Genomic DNA, 20,683 nt, shown 5'->3' with positions numbered 1-20,683 from the left:
GCCAGGCAGACGCTTATATCTTGCCATTTTTGTCAGCCATCTTAGTTGTAGAATGTTGGACCAAGGATATTGTAAAACAAGGAATACAACTTTGACCTGAGTTTATGGGGTAGTTGTACATCTGAAACTTAGGTGTTAGCAGCCTGGCACTCTCATAAGCAGACTAAGTAAATATGATATAACTGACAACTCTATATAAACAATATCGAGGAGAAAATGCTCTGAGGTACAAAAGATGACTGAGGGAATAAACCAGACAGTAAATCAACTCTCAGAGGGACCATGAGTTGTGCACAACTCTGCTTTACAGCAGCGACCTAAAAGAGACACAGATTTTGATCTGAAGTATCCACCCTGCTTGACATTACAGGAAGCCTTGGACAACAAGGCAGTGTTCCAGGTCTTTCCCTAACCCTAACAAAACAAAGAATTTTAGCCGCTAGAGTGCATCAGGTCCATCAGTTCCAGGGGTTGGTTAGTTACTAATAGTTTGAATGGTAAAGAGAAAAAGTCATTAGCAATAATCAACATGCCTCCAGTGCTTAAGATTCTCCACTGTCCTAAGGCATTTTTACATGAATCATCCCTTTTAATCTTCATAACAACTCTAAATCCTCTTATCCTCAAATTACAGATAAAAAACAGAGACTCAGCTGGGTGTGGTGGCACACATTGGTAATGCCAGCACTCTGGGGGGCTGAGACAGGAGGACTCCAAGTTTGAGACTAGGTTGAGCAACTTTATACCCTAGTGAGACACTCTCTAAAATTAAAAAATAAAAAAGAGCTGAGGTACAGCTCAGTATGAAGGCCCAGGGTACAATTCCCAGCACTACAAAATAAAATGGCCAGAGAGGTTATGTAAGTTACCCAAGGTTACAGTCAACCAATTGGTTGAGCTAGAGTTCAACTCAGATTAGCCAGCCTCTAAAGACTTTCAGACATCTAACTGCAATGTTAACATACACCAAACATAGTCTTTGGTTTTGGGTTTTCTCACTAGCCATAACATTGTTCGGGCCATATGTTAGCGTATGATTTTCAAATAAATGTTCTGGAAAATGTGCAAAGGTCAAGCTATTGTTCTTCTAAGATGTGCTGGGTTAGCGCCTTTAAACCATCACCTCTTTCTGGAATTAGGGTTCAGTCATTCAAATATACTTAACTACTAATGTTCTAATGGAGAGGAAATAATTTTGGAGCTAGTTTAGATTCTCTGTGCCTGCTGTGTTAAGCATAGAATAAACGTTTGGTGACTGGATAGAAGACACAGTCTTTTCCAGTTTCACCCAGGCATCATACAAAAGATGTCAAGACCACTAGGGCAAACTCTGTCAACATTCTTCTGTCACAAGGCTGGAAGAATCTGCTCTTGATGTAGGTCCAACTTGAGAAACACTCAGCGGTCACTTCCTCACGCCAGACTTTCCAATTTGAGGCCATGTCGCCACTTGAGAATGCAAAGAAATTCAGGAGCATAAGTACACTCCAGACCGGGTCTGCAGTAGCTGTGGCGCAGCCCATTTCCATCTTGGCGCCAGTGAGGCGAAGGCCGCGCTCAGTGAAGGGTGGATGGGCCTGTCATGACAGCGCAGGAATTCCGCCACGGCTGAGGATTTTATGGACTGGACTGAAGGGTGGGAAGGGGCGCCGCCCACTTGATACACTCACCCTGCCTCGCCGGTAGCCAGGAGATGCAGGTGCATCTACGCCCAGGGCTTCAACACCGTGAAACCATCCAGCAATCAGCATCCGCGCACGCGCAGCACCTCCAAGCCGCTCGTCGTCGGCGCACGCGCAGTGCGTTCTCGCGCACTCCTCCCGGCCCGCCGGCTCCGCCTTTGCAAGCCCCGCCTGGCCCCCGTGAGCTGAACGCCCCATATCCGGGTTCCCGCCGCCGCCGCCGCTGCCGCCGCCTCTGCTGCCTGGCTCATTCAGCCTTGCTGCCAGTGGTGTGATTTCCCACCAAGATGGCGGCCGTGGGACGAGTCGGCTCGTTCGGTTCCTCTCCGCCGGGATTAGCTTCGACTTACGCGGGCGGCCCCTTGGCTAACGAGCTAGCGTCCGGCAACGGCGGCGCCGCAGCAGGGGACGAAGAAGACGGGCAGAACCTTTGGTAACGACCCCACCCTTCCCTGGGTCCCCCCGGTCTCCCGGCCTGCGGACGCCCCGCGATCGCGCCCCCGTGGGAGCCCGGCGCCGGCCTGGCCGCTGAGTACTCAGCCGACCCCGCCCAGGCGCGCCGAGGCGGGCAGGTCTCTGCAGACCCCAGCTCTGGCCTCTGGCTTGGGGCTCAAGCCTGCGCTTTGCTCCCCGTTAGGTCCTGCATCCTCAGCGAGGTCTCCACCCGCTCGCGCTCCAAGCTCCCCGCGGGGAAGAACGTGCTGCTGCTAGGTAAGTGTTCCGTACGTCGCGGCGCTCCGCCCGGCCCCACCCCGGGCCAGGGTCCAGTCCACCGGCAAGCTCGCATGATGTCTTTGTGCTGACCGCCCGGCGCGGCTGTGCCCCGCCTCCCGACCTGTCGCTGACAGCTGGGGAACTCGGGAAGCCGGGTCCTCTGCCGGGACCCTCGGGGACCCGCCCTCCTTCAGGTCTCTTCTTTCTCTGAAGGTGGCATTGGCCCTGTCACCTTCCCCAGGGAGGAACAGAATAGATGTCCATTGGAAGGATTCTGGTGGCCTGGGGTTTACCTAGAAAATAGGGACAGTTTTTTTGTTGTTGCTGTTTTGTTGTCGTTTTTAAATAACAAATGTGGGTAGCAGAAGCCTCGTTCTGAGAGCTGTAGAACAAATGGCATACCATTAATATTTAATAGCTGATTCTTTGTATAATTGACAGAGAAGCTACAACTGAGACCTGTTAGTCCTGGTAAATGTGCTTATTTGATTCAGCGTTCTCGGGTACAGTGTGCTCGCGTTACAATTGCCTTTTTTAAAACTGTCACTTGATTCTGGAATTTGTAAAATGCAGTAAAACACCTTTTTAGTTTGGTCCCTTCAACAAAATGCATAGAAAAAAGAGAAATGGCCTAATATTTCAATTTCTCTGATTGTTCTGTATCCCCTCAGTTCTCTGGAAGGTTTGTGGTTTTACATGTACTGCCTGGGGGTGGAATCAGCGCACCATGGGAGAGCAGTTCGCAGGTTCATATTTTCACAGGCTCAGCTTCTGAATCATTTACAATAGAGATACCTCCATATTTAAAATTTTTTTATCAATTTCTTTTAAATGCAGGAAATTTAAATTTGAATTAGAATGCTTAAATGTTAAAACTTTGATATTTGTGTCAGTACTTTTGTTACGTACGTCTAAAAATAGGCAACAAAGAAATGCTATTTGACAGGATCCACAGTTTAACTGGAATGATTAAATTAGAAGAAAATTGCTTATTTTCTGTATATATGAACTACCAATCTAGAATATAATTAATTCTTTACCTTCTTTAAAGCTACATAGAGCTAGATGAAAAATTACCTTGTTACCTTTGTTTTTAATGTGGTTGAAAGTACCTAGTATAGATTATTCCAGAGTGAGTGAAATTTTAAGCAAGTTACTTAAGATGTATAAACCTCAGTTTCTTCATCTTTAAAATGGATGTTGTAGAAATAATGCCTGCCTCCTGGGATTGAGGGAGGATTAAATGGGATAATGTTTGTAAAGTAAGGACAGCACAATGACTTTTGATAGATTTATCAGAACAATTAGAAAACATTTTTCAGGACTTTAAAAATTGAGTCAGTGCCTACATAAATAATATTGTTAATGCAGAGATGAATTAGAATCTAAAATTTTAAAAAATGAGAAATGTTAACTTACTAATTTAAGCAAATTGTTAATTACTAAGCAAAAATAGATTTAGACTATATAACCTCATTGAAATAGGCTGTGTTTAATTGCTCTAAGTTAAATAAGACTTCTTTTTCAAGTACTGCAGTTGTAGAGATAAGATTTCTGAATTTTGTTTTCCTTTGATAAAATCTCTCCAGTTATTTTTGTGTGTGAGCTATCACATCGGCGGTTAAAGATGGTACTATTGTAAAACAAAGGTGGCAGTACTGTTCATTTTTTGGTGTATCTGATTTGCTCTGACTTTTTGCCCATGTGTTTATTTTTTTAATACTCCTTTGACTCCAGGTCAATACATAAGACTGAATGTACTTAGAGGTCCCTGACTCCTCCACTCTTCTGCACTTAAAATAGATCAAATTTCCTTTTTTATGGACTAAATAGTTCAGAAAGCTCCATCTGGCATCAGGTTATATGAGCTTGAAATTTAATATATTTCTTTCAGTTCTACTGGAGTTTTCATAAAATCCTTTTCTGCTTTGGAAGAAGATAACTGATTTTTTTATCCTGATTACAAAAGTAGGGTGAATTTTTCTGAAATACTTTTAAGATTTCTTAAAAGACATTTTACCATTGCATGTTATGGCAGTATTCAATCTGTGATGGTAGAGGAAAAAAATATACAAGTAGGAATTGTGGTTTTCTTTATGAGTTGGAGAGTGCCAACAAGGAGATGCTTGACCCTAATAATGTCGTTCACAAATGATAATAGTCTCTGAAGTCCTGTATAGGTCTGTGTATCCTCTCAAACACACACACTCATGCACAGACAGCAATTTTGCCTTAACTTGCTATATGATCTCTTCTCACTGGGGGAAAGGAGTCAGGACTGGGGATATATTTTATATATATATATATATATATATATATATGCCATTCTCAAAGCATTTTTCTACAAATCTCCCTCTTACTCCTTTTCCCTTTCCAATCTAGGAAATGGGTGTTACCATAATTTATAGATGAGGTAATGAATTTCAGAGACTAGCTAAGTGTGTTTTCCGAGGTCATACTACCCTAAGGAATCTGTATTCTGTGACTCTGGCATGGCCTTCCAATTTATTAGAAATCTCTGCAAGGCAGAGAGTGTCATGTACAAAACTTTTCATACTCAGTGATTATCTTTGACTAGAAGTGCTGGTAATTATTTCAATGGAAAAGTCTAAATATTTACTGGATTCTGGGTTTTGTTTTGTTTTGTTTGTAGTACTAGGGATTAAACCTAGGACCTTTGCACATCCCCAGCTTTTTATTTTATTTTATTTTTAATTTTTTTTAAATTTTGCAACAAGGTCTCACTAAGATGCTAAGTTGCCTAGGTTGGGCTTGACATTGCAGTCCTTCTGCCTCAGCCTCCCAGAGTGCTGAGATTACAGGCATGCAACTTCATCCATGCTGACACTTGGGTTTGGCAGTCATTTCATCTACTTAGGCCTGACTCCTACTGAAATCCAGAAGCATTATGGCATTAGTAGTTAATCATTCTTTCTTGAAAGACTTAGTGAACAAGTTTCAGTAAACTTTGATATTGAAGGATTTTTGTGCATGTATTTTAAATAGTTTAACTCATAAGTTATCTGTTTAAGAGATTATCCCTCAATTTTTATTTTAATTGACTTTAATTATATTTTAATAGCTACCTTAAGTGCAGTTTTTCATATCTTGATTACTTTCTTATATTCAGGTAAGAAAATTCTCTAATGAAAATAACAGTAATATCTAACATTGAGCAATGTACCAGTCATGTAAGAATTGTTTACATACTTTATCACCGTAAAGATCAGGAAACAGACACAAAGCTTTTCAGTAAATTGCCATAGGGTTACATACTTGGAAAGAGGCAAAACCAGTATTCAAAATTGTGTGGCCCAGATCTAGACACAGAACCCTTCATCTCTGTGCTGGACTATATCTCCCTAAAGGAAAAGAACTTTCTTTGTAGGACAGGTAAAGAGTATGTTTAGTAGTTATTAAGGAATTTTGACAGTGAGTATCTCTTTCAGTGCAAAAAATTTATTGATTTAAATGAATTGAATTCATTGTCACCTAAGATACGGAGGTAATCATGGTCCCCAACATACTGCCTCACTTTATAGAGAGGACATCAGTATAACTTTCTGGTTTGCAGTGTGAATTACTGAAAACTGGCCCTTTGGCCTTGTCTGTCTCATCTGCAAATTAAAACTGTTAGGATTCAGGAATCTGCAAAACCTTAGTCTGGTATGGCATTCTGTATTTTCTAAAAAATTCTAAACCTCGTGTTTAAATATTTTTAAAGAACTGTTGCAAGGCATACTGGTATTAAAATTGACTTAAATTAATAAAATATTCCCCTAAAGACTGGACTGTTGAATTCCTCCCAAGGAAGAAATCCAGTGTCTGCATATTGTTTCTTTCCTTGAAGGCGTTATTCCAAGGGTACAGCAGAAAAAGCCTCATAAAACACTGTCACAAAGAAGTATATTATTTAAGTCTTTTTTAAAAACTCAGGCATAAGACTAGCCTCTTGTGCTTGAGTTTGTAAGTAAGAAAACCTCAAGCCTGGAACTAAAAATCTGTTTAGAGAAGTGACTTGTAACTGTAAAAGCAATGCTTGGTTTTCTATATGAGGGCTGATTTTAAAAATAATGAAGATACTTATAAGGAATGTTTATGTGCTTAAAAATAATGAAGATACTTTATCTTCTGCGGAGCTGGTATTAAAGATCCAGATTCTATGACTTGTGGGAAACACATATTTTTTGAGTTATGTTACTGCTTTTTCTGGCATGATTGGTTATGGGAATCTGATGCCAAGAATAAAATGATGCAAGGAATAGACTACCACATATATGATATAGACTTGTTTTTCAAAAGATTAACATGAAATTATGTGTTTATCCTATATTGCTACCCCTAAAAATGTACAAAGTGTAAAATGTTTTGAGAGTCAGATGGCATATTGGTATTTTGTAATGGTCGGGGATAGCAAACTTTATATGGGGCCAAGTAATTAGTACTTTGCAAATCATATGGTTTTGGTTGCAACTCCTCAATTCTACTTTTATTCCAAAACAGCCACAAAATGAATTGAGCGTGGCAGTGTTCTGCTAAAACTTTGTTTATAAAAATAAAGAAGCAGGCCAGTTTGGACCTGTGACTTGAAGTTTGTGAATCCCTGCTTTAGGTTATTGTGGTCATTCTATCAGTAAGCACAGATGCCAATTAGTAGAGCTCTTTGCTTAGTAGGATATGGTATTTGGCACATAATAGGTGCTCAGTGAGTATGTTTTGGATGATTGGTGATCAGTTTTTATTTAAAATATCATTGCTATTTTAGGAAAAACACAATTGAATATAAATTTAAGAATTAAGGAATGTTTATGTGCTATTTCCTGCCAGTCAAAAACAAATAACAGGGGCTGGGGATTTAGCTCAGCCGCATAAGCGCCTGCCTTGCAAGCAGGCAGTCTTGAGTTCGATCCCTGGTACCAATAAAAAGGAAAAAGACAAAAAAAAAACAAAAAACAAATAACAGAGCTAGAAAAATTATAGATATAGACTGAGGGAATGGTTATTCAACTTGTGTGAAACACACATGAGAGAGAATGTCAGGAAGAGACCTTTGAAAATGCAAAACTGAAGAACTTTACTTGGGAGAAAGAAATGTCAAAAATGGAATCTTGCCACCCACAAGTAAACTTGGGCTAACCTTTTTAGGCCTTGTTTTATTTGTAAAATCAGGCCAATCACTGTCAGAAGGCCCTCGCAGATTATCTCTTAACAGGTGTTTCTTAAACATTTATTAAAAGTATACTGAGCATAAAACACTGTACCATCTGGGGAAAAGTTTGTAAACTTTTGTAGGGAAAGACTTAAATGTATCATGGAAGGTTTTGTGGAGAAGGGAGTGTCTGCATAACATTTTCAAAGTAGGTAAGCAGAACAGTTGCGTTTGAGGGGACGTGTGAAAAGGGTCCTCATGTATGCTGAAAAGGTCTGAAGCCCTTTGGGCGTGGCGGAACGAGTCTTAACCTTATTGGCACCAGGTCTAAGAGTCAGCTCTTCCTGTCTTTAGACACTGTAGGCTTGTGGACAGTTTAACACTCTGACCTATAAACATTATTTTGTGAGACACAAAAGGTATTACAGCTAAAACTGCTCTCAAAAGTGGAAGTCACGGGGACTTGGGATGTGGTTCCAGTTCAGTGAGCCTTGATTAGCATGCCACAGCCCTTGGTTTGATACCTGGCTCTGCAAAAGGGAAAAAAAAGTCTTAGGCTAGAGGTGTAGCTCAGCAGTAGAGAACTTTCCTAGCATATGAGAGGTTCTGGGTTCCATTCCTAGCACTACGGGACAAAATTGGAAATCCTGTTTTAAATTACAAAAGTTTTGTGTGTTTTTTGTCAGAAAAAAAAGTAGAAGGCAAGGAACTGACTAGTGCACAATTCTGGCACCTAGAGATAATCAGTACTCATTTTTATGTGTGTATTTGCTTCTGTATACAGTTTTGTAATCTGATTTATTTAACGTCATATAACATGGATTTTTTATGTTAATAGATATGACTTGTTCCTTTAGTGACTTAATATTTATGGTTATACTATAATTAAAATTGATTGACAGGTCATTGTACACCTTATTTCCCACTATTCACTATTATCTTTGGGATTAATTCTAGGTTAAAAGTATATATCCATTTTTGTTTTTGTTTTTGTTTTTTGGGTCCTGGGGATCGATTGGTATTGGGGATTGAACTCAAGACCTCACACTTGGCCAGACAGGCACTTGTGCCGATGAGCTATATCCCTAGCTTAAATCTTGTATATTGCTAAATAGTTTTCTGCAAAAGTTGTATTATTTTACTCTTCTACTACAGTATGTGGGAGTATTTGTTTGTCTAGCAAATTGCTAGTACTTCTTGATCCAACTGATAGGCTAAAATTGTATCTTAATTTAAAGATAATTTAATTGTAGAATATATACCATAATTGTTGATAAAGAACCATACCTTTTGTTTTGTTTTGTTTTGTTTGAGACAGTGTCTTGCTTTATATTTCAGGCTGTCCTTGAACTTGTAGCCATCCTCCTGCCTCAGCCTCTCAAAGATTACAGCTGAGATAACAGATGTGTTCTACCACACCTGGCAAGAACCATTGCTTTAATAGGATTTTGACCTCTGGTAGCATAGGAACTGTTAATCAACATTGGGATTAGCATTTACTGGTTTTGATAAGTGTTACTGAATTAAACTAAATGACAATGCTTATATAGGTGATTTATAAGAGTAAGAAACAATGATTAAGTTCTAATTTTTCAATGTAAACTGCTAAATGACAAAATCCAAAATTTTGACTGACTATAGTGATGGAACCATTCACATTGTTCCTGTTATTTGTGTTGGGCGTTCTCCTAGGGTACTTACTATGTAGTGTGTTTACTGGTTTACAGAGACAATTTTGAGCCCTGTTATTATTAGCTTTCCTAATATTCAAGACTGGGTTTGTCTTTTTGCTACAGAGGTGTTCCCTGATGTTTTAGAAGGGCCTGTTTCTGGTTAGCAGTTCTACTTCTTTCTTTGCTCATTGTGGTGAGGAAAAATATACACTCCGTGGGGTAAGGAGCAGGTCAAAAGCACTCACCTCTGGGTCTTCCAGATATCTAAGAGAAGGCCACACAGATTTGAGCCAAAAGTGGCTTATTGAGCTGCTTGTAACTCCTTGTCACCAAAGCTTCCAGATAGAATGGGATGATTTATATCAGGCAAGGCCAAATAAAAATGTCATCTTTACAATGTTGACATCTTGCTTAGCTATGACAAGCAAGACCTATGCTAGGGTGAAATTGCCTCTGTTCTTATGGTATGATGCTGTGGACCATAACGTAGCCAGCAGCAGTGTGGAAGTGGGTATCAGAGCTGTGCAGAGAAAGCAGATAGCTGTCTGGCACGCAGGCCTGAGCAAATCAAGAGGACAGCATTGCGGCTCAGACAGATCAGGAGAGGTGACTCAGAGAAAGAAGAGGCAGAGTACTGCTTCATTTTACTTGTCCTTCCTATTTACCTTGACTGGAAGCTACTCCAGGCACAAGAGGGTAGCAGTGTGGTACAGTATTCAGGTACACCGGCTGGATTTAAATCCTGACCCTGTGGCAAGATATTTTATCTTTCAGATAGTACTGCTTACTTTTTAGGATTGTTGCAAAGATTATATGCAATGCTGTTTGTAAAACACTGAAACAGTGGCATATTAGCTGCTGTGGTGGTCCATGTCTGTAAGTCCAGCACTTGGGAGGCTTAGGCAGGAGAATAGTGAGTTCGAGGCCATGCCTGGACTATGCAATGAGACCCTCACTTAAAAATAAACACCCAGAAAAAAAGAAACACCCAGCTGCCATGGTGCACATGCCCATCCCAGCACTTAGGAGGCTGAGGCAGGAGGATCGGCACAAGTTCGAGACCAGCCTGGGCTACAAAGTGAGCTCAAGGCCAGCCTGCACTGCATAGTGAAACCTTATCTCCAATAAATAAATAAATAACACCCCCCCAGTGGTGTACTGTACTTTGAAGAGTTAAGGACAACAGTTATCATTAAGATGTTATGAGTACTTAAAGCCCTCTGCTTGTTTGTAATCAGTTCAGATATTCATTTTTTTTTAATTTTTAATTTTTTTCTGATTTTTTACTTTTTTTGTTTTAACACCAAGTATATTTATTAGGAAAGAAGAAAGTTATGACTCATATCTTTCCGTAAGAAATTAGAAATAAAAGAGTAAAGCCAAAAACAAATAGAAAAGAATAATAAAGATCAGAAAACACGATTCCTTATCAAAATGCCAACATCATTTTTCATAAAAATTAATATTTTGATTCTTATGTTTCTGTAGACTCAGAATAGTCTAAATAACTTTGATAAAGAAATAAAATTAACGCTCCAATCCTCCCTAATCCCTTGACCTACCACAAAGTTACACCGATCATGACAAAACAGCATTGACATCAAGATAGACAAACCACCTAGACACCAATATGAAGTCCCAGAATAGATACCCATATAACAGACAATTGATTTCTAGCAAAGTTGCAAAAGCAGTAAGTGTAGAAAGGATTGTATCTTCAATAAATATACTGGAACAACTGGATATCCAGACACAAAAAACCCCAAACCTTATAGCACATCCAAAATTTCTTAAGACACCCAAAAGTCAACTCAGAATGGCTCACAGTGGGTTCGTTATAATAAGGCGGGTGTGACCTGAGTCCTTGCTTTGGCTGAAGTCATTCTCTCTGGGCCACAAAGACTGGGACAAGGAGTAGAAGGGAAGGCAGAACCTACAGAGGTGTTCTATAAACAGAGGCATTGAATTTGCTTCTGAGAAGGCCATGTGGATGACAAAGGAGGCCAGTATGCTTTTTTTTAGATTATCTTATCTATTTTTGTATACATTTACATAACACATGTAAATGGTTTTTCTTTCAGCTTATCACACTAATGAAACAATATGATGTTTACACATTTGTTTCACTAATATTTTCTTGAGGCATGTCCATTTACCTATTAAAGTGTCCAGTTTATCATTCTTTATGGCGAGTAGTATTCCATTGTATAGAAATACCACATCTTTTTTATCCATTCCTTAGTTGATGGGCATTTAGATTGTTTCCAAGATCTGGAACTGAGCTGCTCTAAACGTGGATGCACTTATATCGCTGTGGGATATTGTTTTTAATTCTTTTGGGAAGATACTGGAAGGAGAATAGCTGGGTGAAATAGGATCTCCAATCCTAGTTTTTTAAGTAATTTCCATACTCATTTCCACAGTGGTTGCATCAGTCTGCATTCCTACCAATAGTGGAGAAGGGTTCATTTTTCCCCACAGCCCCTCCAGCATTTGTTATGGATTTTCAGATTATCTAAATTTTTAAGCACCGCTGGTATTTTATAAATAATTTTATTTTTCTTGTGTCAAGAAGTAATGAATGAGCTCAGTATGGTGATGTCTGCTTATAATGCCATCTACTCAGGAGACTGAGGCAGGAGGGCTGCAAATTCAAAGTCAACCAGGCTAACTCGGTGATACCCTGCCTCAAAAAATAAAATAAAAAGAGCTGGAGATATAATTTAGTCATAGAGTACTCCTACGTTTAATCCCCAGTCCGGCCAAAAAGAAGAAGAAGTTATAAATGGTAAGTCATAGAGCTTTAATCTGTTACCGTACAGATTGACTGATGGCCGTTTAGAAGTTGGGAAGCAAATGAAATTGACCCCCCAAATTCACACAGCTAATGATGACACTGATGCAGTTAGAATCCGTATCTTCTAAGTCTACATTTTTAATCTGTTAAATTGTAATTGCAGTTTTTGGGCATTATACCAAGATTTTGATATAGGGGAAAGAAATTCCCAACCTATGAGATGTCTGGTATGAGTTAGTGTTCTCTAAAATTGAAGGATGAGTTTTAGGAACAGTAGAGGTTAAGAGCAGAAATATTTATTGAGAGAAAGAAAGCTTTTGTCTGATAGAGAGACAGAAGGGGTCCAGAGTGAGTTGCCAAAGATTGTCTTTTCTAGGGACTCTCATGGAACAAAACTACGAGGTGAGGCAGGTCCAAGATGAAGAAAAATGGGAAATTGCAAGGCAGGCTGGCCTGAGGTGGGACAGAACTGTGCTCAACCAGTAAGATTACCAGTATAGTTGCTCAGGTAGTTGATTAAATTGGGATCCCATAGGGAAGTGAGTCACGTAGCAAGTGAAAACAGAGCCTTTGCCTGTAGGCGGTTGGATTCCTGGCTTCTGGCTTCCTCCAGGTGATAGATACCTGTTTAGAATATCAATCCCTGATGTTTATCCTTAGGTTGTGGTTACATTTGTTTTGTCTTTTGTCTTGAGATCTTGCCAGATGGAGGTATCTGTCTCCAAGGTTGCACGATATCTGGTCCTCTGCACTGGCTGCTTAGAGGGGGCCCAGCCCTGTCTGCCTGCTTATAATATTTTGTGTGACTCAGCTGACTATAGCAATTTTTTTGATTGTTGAATTGGAGAGCTGACTGGAAAACAAAAAAAGTTTTATGAGCACACCTTTATCCCTGTACAGTTTTGATGACTTTGAATAGATTTTGAGATTTTCTTTTGTAATCAACTTGGTTTTTCAAACTTGAGCTGAGGAGTGAGAATTCAGGCTCATGGTTGCTTTATGGTAAAACTGAAGTAATGTTAAGTGCTTAGATCTTAATACCTACCTTAGAATGATTTATGTGGTGTAATTTTAAAAACGCATATTTCAAAAATTACATTTATTACAGCAAAAGACACATTGCCATCCCCTTTTCTGTGATGCTCGTACTCCATATTGTTCTTGCCACTTTGTAAAACAATTTTAGGAGTCTTTGTTGGACATCTTAGTTATGTTGTAATGGCTGCCTTGATGTCCTGAGTTGATTAAAGGCACTTACGTTTTATGATCATTTTGACTTTGGAGAAGAAGTAGAAGTTGCATAGTGTCAGATATGGTAAATAAGGTGCATGAAGACTTACCGTAGTATTTTTTATTTGACAAAACTTGCTATATCAGAAACTGTGATATGTAGCATTTCTGTGATGGAGGATGAGACCATTTTTCCATTTCTCAAGCTATTTGCTATGCATATTGTTTCTTAAACACTTTACTAAATCTTACAATACTCAGAATTCACCAGAGTGTTCTTGGGGGCAAAGTGGGCTCGTGCAATTTCATCAAGGTCAAAAAACAATCAATATGGGGCTGGAGATTTAGTTCAGTGGCATAAGTGCCTGCCTTGCAAGCAGGCAGTCGTGCGTTCGATCCCCCGTACCGATAAAAAGGAAAAAGACAAAAAAAAAAAAAAAAAAAACAATCAATATCACCTTGATATTGGATCACACTAGGAGAATTGGGTGATTTCCATTGAGAACTCTGAACCATGGTCTCAGGATCATAATCATAGATCCAATTTTCATTTTCAATGACGTTGTTTCTTAAAAAGTTGGAATCTGAAGCAGCACCGTTACTCTACCCCAGTGAAATGCTTCATTCCTGATATATGATTGCAGCATACTTTAAAATATATTTTCTTTGAACCATAGCCCAAAACCAGTTACACTGAACAAATCTTAACTTGGCATACAGTTACTGAGGTTTGCCTTGCTGTTTCTTGTATTGAAAATCCTTGCCTTTCCATTGAATGGCTCTTGGCAACAGTATTCACTATGTTTTTTAAACAAGTGTCTTAGTTACTATTCACCTTGCTGGGACAGATAGCCCCACAAGTGAAAGAAGGGGGGTTTCTGTAGCTCACAGTTTGTAGAGGTTTCAGTTCATAGTTAGCAGGCTCCAAGGCAGGGTGGTGTGGCAAAGAGGCATCACGGGAGAGACATTGCGAGGTGTCATAGGCAGAAGGGGGCAGCAGCAACAGAGTCAGCAATAGGCTGCCCTTCCCTTTTATCCCATCCAGAATACAACCCTTGGAGTGGTGCCAGTCACACCCAGGGTGAGACACTTATTTATTCCATATTCACACACCCTAATCCAACTGCCTTTGAAACTCCCCACCTATATGACTGCATGATGCTTTGGGGGACATCTAGATACAAGTCATAACAACTAATGTTTGGACAGGTTATAGACAAATAATATTAGAATGTAAGCTTATTAGCTGTGAAGAATTTCACTGTAATCTGATCAACAAAGTTTTCCTCCCTTGGTTCATCTGTTAGAACAGGGTTTGGCACAGTTTGTTTTTGAGTAGCCAACAAAAAATGGTTTTAGAGTATTGAAGAGCCAACAAAAATGGTTTTAGAGTATTAGAGTTTAAACAATAGAGTTGTCTAGTCCTTTACACCAAAAGCTTCCCAGCATCTCTATGTGGATCTGAAAATAGCTACTCAGGAGGCTGAGGCAAGAGAATCTTCCAAGCATAGGCTGTGGGTTTTGTTTTTGTTGAGCAAGTAGAAATAGTACCTGTTAGAAAAGAGTAAGACAATTTATTGTCTGAAATTTCCTTGAAAGCAAGAACTTTGCATCTTCCTATGGTTATGAGAACCTGCGCGCCAAGAGTGTTTTATAAATGAATATGGCAGGCTTGACACAGTCTGCTGGAGGAAATGGGCAAATCAAGGTGATGTAGTGGCCTCAGTGTGCAGTGTGATGTTGGAAATTCAAAGGAGGGAGCTTAATTGAACTCTCAAGAGTCAAAGAAAGGTTCCAAGAGACAAGAAAGATAAATTGGGTTCTCCCAGTTAAGAGGACAGGGAGAATGTTCGAAGGAGAAATGACAGCCTATGTGAGTGGAGTTGGATGGAGTGAGGCTTGTGCTGGAAGAAGGTGTTGGGAGCAGTGTGGGGTGTGATGTGGTGAGTGACGAGCAAGACAGGAAGGGGGTCTTTGTAAGAGAGGTTAACCTTTGCATTTTGTCCTTTACCCAAAAGAGTGGTAGGAAGACGATGAAGTGTTTTTCTCACATCTTACGAAAATTCCAAACATAAAAAGTTGAAGGAATTTTATAGTTAATACTCACATACCTCAAACTACATTCTACCATTTGCTACCTAAAATTTTGCTACATTTTATTTGCTACATTTTATTTAAATGTACTCTGTACATTTAACTGAATTTGCTCTATCACAGATTTTCTAGTCTGACCCTTTCTTGATGGATTTCAAAGTACTCTTAGGTTGCAAATATCAGTACACTTCCCTCTAATTATTTCTGTACACATATCATTAGCCAGACTGCCTGAAGAATATTTTTAATTTTAAAAAGTTTATTGCAATAAAAGACAAGCCCTGAAAAATCTTGAGAGAGTGGCATGATGAGATGGCCGTAAGATGATCTGTCTTGGGGCTGGGGATATAACTCAGTGGTATAAGTGCCTGCATGGCAAGCATAAGGTCGTGAGTTTGATCCCCAGTACCCCCCCGCCAAAAGGTGATCTTTCCTGTAGGAGAGGGAAGGGACTGGTCTGTGATATCATTTAATACTCACGTTTGAATGGTAATTTATGAATGAGAAGAGAATTGGGGGGAGGCTAAAGATGGAAAAAGAGAAAAACAATTCAACAGATAGTATTACTAGAACATGTACCTAACTGCAGAGTAAGACATCTTTGCAGATACTTTAAATATAAGATTCCTGGCAATAGAAATTAAAGAATAAGATTTTGTGTGCAAAATCTTTGTCCTCATTTAGAGCTTTCATGAAATGGGCCTATTTTCAGATGTCTATATTTGCCATCAGGACATGTCAGAATGTATTTAGGTGTAAAGTGAAAGCTGCAAATGACAGTCATTTATAATTGCATCTTAAAACTTAGATATAGGAAGAGCGAATTTAAAATACGTGTAAAATATGAATGTCAGTTTTCATCTAGCTCACAGATCTATTAAAATTGACAAATGAGAGGAAAAGGAAGTGATAGAAATTCTGCTGTCAAAAAAATTTTGTTTTAGTAAAATGCCTCTTCAAACATTTGAAGAGCCTTCTCTGTGCTAATCCCTGCCTTAGATGGTTAGAATAGTCTTGGGAATTATTTGTGTTTTTACTGTGCTTCATTTGACCATCAGAACTGGGGGAAGTTGTATGCTTGAAGAGGCTGTTTAACTTCTCTTGGGAAGCTCGGATTATTGTCTTGGTACCAGTCCTGGTAACTGTGGCCCGAGATCAGTTTTCCTCATCTGTGAGAAAAGTGTATTTCCTAAAGAGTACTACATGCTGTGTTTATGAAATCTTATTTAGTCTCAATGTGACCACTTTTGATTTGTTGTTAGAAGTGAAAAATTTTGAAACCATAGGGTGGGGAAAGAATATCAAACTACATGTTTAACATACTATGTTCATTTGACCATATGGCCTTTTAAAAATTTTATTTTTCTCTATTGAAAATAGCAGTGACCCCAGGAAGCAGAAATAACTTTTTTTTTCAATGAGTCATAGTGCAAAAAATTAAATAAAGTGGTGATTGAAAAAAAATAAATAAAATAAAGTGGTGCCTTTAAAGACAGCTGCACTGTTATTTTTTTAGAAAAAGTGTGCTTAAATTCATATAAATGCCAGTCCTGCCTCTTGTTATTTCCTGCCCATGTGATTTTGGATAAGGCACTTAACTTGAGCCACACGGAGTCCCAGGGCCTTCATCCACCAAGCACGAGATAATTAATCATCCCTCTTCACAGTTGTGGTTGGGTCAGAGTTAATGGTAGGATGTGCACCAGTAGGCATTCTTAAGAGTCCCCTGCAGCTTCCTGTTCTTGTAGCAACGCAAATAAAAGCCACTAGTAGTTCCATTGAGCAGGGTTTGGGCAGAGGAAGGGCTGTTATAGTACTAAGTTTGTATTATTTGGAAATGTGTTAACATTCTTGAAATATTTTTCTGTATTTGCTTCTTAGACCTTTGCTTTTCAGTCCTATTGGTACACCATAAAGTTTTTTTTTTTTTTTTTTTTTTTTTTTTTATCGGTACCGGGGATTGAACTCACGACCACCTGCTTGCAAGGCAGGTACTTATGCCACTGAGCTAAATCCCCAGCCCCCACCATAAAGTTTTGAATACTCCCAAAGGAGGTAAAGAGACAAATTTTCTTTCATTTAGAGGTTTGTGAAACTCATACTAATTTTGAACTACAGCTGAATGGCTAACACTTTTGTTGTTTGAGATAAGATCTGCCAGAAGTTTCCCCATGGAAAGATTAGGAACATAACGTATGCTTAGGAGAGGAGTAGAGCTAATAGATGCTTTTGTCTCAGGCACTTTCTGGATACTTTCTAGGACACAAGAAACACATTGCCTTTCTGGAATACATTTTGGGGATAGGTAGAGAATATGTAAAGTATTTATTATGCTAGTGAATTCAGTGGAGAAAAACAAGGCAATATGGAATAAAAAATGTTGGGAGCAATAAGGGAAGGCTTGCCTAGGGAGTGATGCTTGAGTGAAGACAAGAAAGAAATTAATACGTTGCAGACTTCTGAAGAAACCAGATTCTGAGTAGAGGAAACAGTGTACACAGCCTTGAAGTTGGAATCTCACATTAGTAGCCATCAGTGAGTGTTTTGGTGGAAGCAGCAAGTATAGTATTGCTTTCGAAGTACTTAAGGAACCTCCAGTAAGAGTTCAGGATAGGATCAGGCTGGAGGGACACCTAAGGGTCACGAGATCATAGGTGAAATTGAAGTCACAAGTGTGAATCAGAGATTGTTTGGGGAGTGTGAATGGAATGAGAAATGTACCTCTACATCTAGCACAGAGGAGGGTGGGGATAAAGAGCAACCTACACACAAGATTTAGGAGCAGCCTGCTTGGAGGCCAGTGGTGGGATGGAATTGGGTTACTGAGGTTGTGGCAAGGCAGTGTCTTCTCTGGCTTCTGTGTCTTTTTCTTCGTGTTCTCTCTCAGCCTAATCAGCTTTTGAATATAGTTGTCTTCTCCCCCACCGCATCTTAGTGATTTACTTCAGACCCACCTCCTTCCTTTCTAGGAGTATAGTAAGTCTACCGTAGTCTCCTTACTCCTAGTCCTCCACTTTTTATTATGGCAGTCTTCCTAAAACACTTAAACTCTGTTAGTGGCACTCCATCTTCTTTAGGATGAAGTCTAACCTCCTCGGCCTGGCAGAAGATGCCATTGGTGATCTAGCTTTCTGGATTGTTCTCACCCTCTGCCTCTTTCCCCCTTCACATTCTGTTCTTTTTAGAAGGACACTTCTTTGCCTCTAGGTCTCTGTACACGCTTTCCCTACTTCCTATAATGATTAACTCTCCATCATAGTTCATTAACCGTGCAAATTTGACTAAAACATTACTTTCTCTGGCAAAGTCCTTTCTGACTTGCAAGCAAAACTAAGCTTTTCTTTCAGAGCTGGCCTGATTATGTGTTTCTCAAATGTGGTCCTAATACAAAGTCTTCGAACTGTCTCGTTTGTTTACCCTTTCCAATTTAGGAGCTTCTAGAAGGCAGCAATTTTAACACATGGAACTTTGTATTTCTAGGGTTTGGCTCAGTGTAGTAAATGCCTCAAACTGTGGTCCTTGGACCAGTATTATTAACATTGATATAAGGGAAAGAAACTCCTAGCCTACTAGATGTCTGATAGGAGTTTGTGTTTTCTGAAGTCAAAGAACAAATTTTAGGAACCACAGAGGTGAAGAACAGAATATATTTATTAAGAGAAAGAAAGCTTTTGTCTGAGAGAGAAACAGAAGGAGTCCTGAGTGGGTTGCCAAAGATCCTGCCTTTTCTAGGGATTTTTATGGAGCAAGACCACAAGGTCAAACAGGTGTAAGGTGGGTAAAAATAGGAAATCACAAGGTAGGCGTGAGGTGGGATAGAACCAAGGTCAGCCAATAAGTAAGATCATGAGTATATTTACTCCGATAAAATTGATTAAATCAGGATCAAAATGGGAAAGCTGGTTACGTAGCAAGTGGGCCTGAGTACAAAACAGGGCCTTTTCCTGTATGGGATTGAGTTAGTGGCTCCTTCTGGCTTTGTTCAAGTGATAATACCTATTTGGAATATCAATCCCTGATGTTTATTCTTAGGAAATAAGTACATGGGTGCATCTCTTTTTTTTTTGTTTTGTTTTGTTTTGAGACAGGGTATCGCTAGGCATTTCAGGCTGACCTTGGTCTCACTTGGTAGCCCATGCTGGTCTTGAACTTACAGCAGCCCTCCTGCCTCAGCCTCCTGAGTGCTGGGATTACAGGCATGTGCCATCATTGGCTCTTCTATCTTTCATCTTGAGGTCTGACCCACAATGGGAGGTGTCTGTCTCCCACACAGTTGCCAGGTATCTGATCTTCTGTGCTGGCTCCTTTAAAGGCCTAGGCCTACCTGACTGCCTGTAATATTTGTATCTAACTCAGCTGCCCATAACAACATTCCTGGGAACTTGTTAAAACCCATGTTCTCGGGTCCTGCTCCATACTTTAACTGAATCCGAGACTCAGGAAATGGGGGTTAGCAATTTGTTTTATTGAGCCCCAAAGTGATTCTCATACATGACTGAGAGCCATTAATCTGCTGAAATAAATGACAGCATTCACTGAGATGAATAGACTGGTCTCACGGTAAGTGGGGATGAACCCTTCCAATTGGTGTTAATTCCTAGCAAAGCTAACAGCTGTACTCTTAATGATGTCTGCAGGAACTTAAAATAGTGCGCATGTACAGGTGGGACTGACAGTGATATTTTTGATGTCTTTAATTCAGGTTCAAAATCAATTCTGAGTCTACTGACTAAAACTGATATTGGCAATTAAATCAACTGAAAGACACTAACTTACAGGGTTTTTTTGTTTGTTTGTTTTTGAGACAGGGTCTAGTTCAGGGTGGCCTTGAACTCACTTTTTTTTTTTTTGCAATTTTTTTTTTTTTATTTTAAAGAGAACAAAAGAAAACAAACAAAGGAAATCAGAACAGGAAAAGTAAGCAACACAGCACTTCACAACAAAACAACTGAACATAACAGTAGCTAACATATTGTCTCTTTTCTTTGAAAATAGTTGAGCATACCTTTACATACAATAATATCAAACATAACAATATAATAAAAAAAATGCAAAAGAATGAAAGCATTACAGGACTTCAAAACCAAATAACAGGAAATGAACAATGGCTGCTATATTATCTCATTTTCCTCAAAGTTTGTGTATAACATCACACATAATAAAATCAAATAAAACTCAACAGGATAGAACCAATCAAAACAGAAGAACAAAAGCATGGTAAGACTTCAAAACAAGATGATACTAAATCAGCAATAGCTACCATAATGTCTTGTTTTCTTCAAAATAGCATTTAATACCATCTCACATAATAAAATCAAACAAAACAAAATAAAATCAGACCAAT

At 39.3% G+C, this 20,683-nt stretch overlaps 1 protein-coding gene across 1 annotated transcript in view; it reads left to right on the top strand.

Moving 5' to 3' along the window:
• The first annotated feature begins 1,933 nt into the window (after positions 1 to 1,933).
• Positions 1,934 to 20,683, top strand: part of Dync1li1 (dynein cytoplasmic 1 light intermediate chain 1) — a 45,104-nt gene continuing 26,354 nt past the window's right edge. The window contains exons 1-2 of the mRNA XM_003480149.5: positions 1,934 to 2,115; positions 2,320 to 2,393. Coding sequence (XP_003480197.1) covers positions 1,970 to 2,115; positions 2,320 to 2,393 — 220 coding nt within the window. The 5' untranslated portion in view covers positions 1,934 to 1,969. The remainder of the gene's footprint in view (positions 2,116 to 2,319; positions 2,394 to 20,683) is intronic.

Source organism: Cavia porcellus, unplaced genomic scaffold (genome assembly GCF_034190915.1).
Source record: "Cavia porcellus strain 051 isolate PalLab524CR breed Dunkin Hartley unplaced genomic scaffold, mCavPor4.1 scaffold_10, whole genome shotgun sequence".
NCBI lineage: Eukaryota > Metazoa > Chordata > Mammalia > Rodentia > Caviidae > Cavia > Cavia porcellus.
The sequence above is the reverse complement of the archived record's forward strand: the minus strand, read 5'-3'. Positions and strand labels throughout refer to the sequence as shown.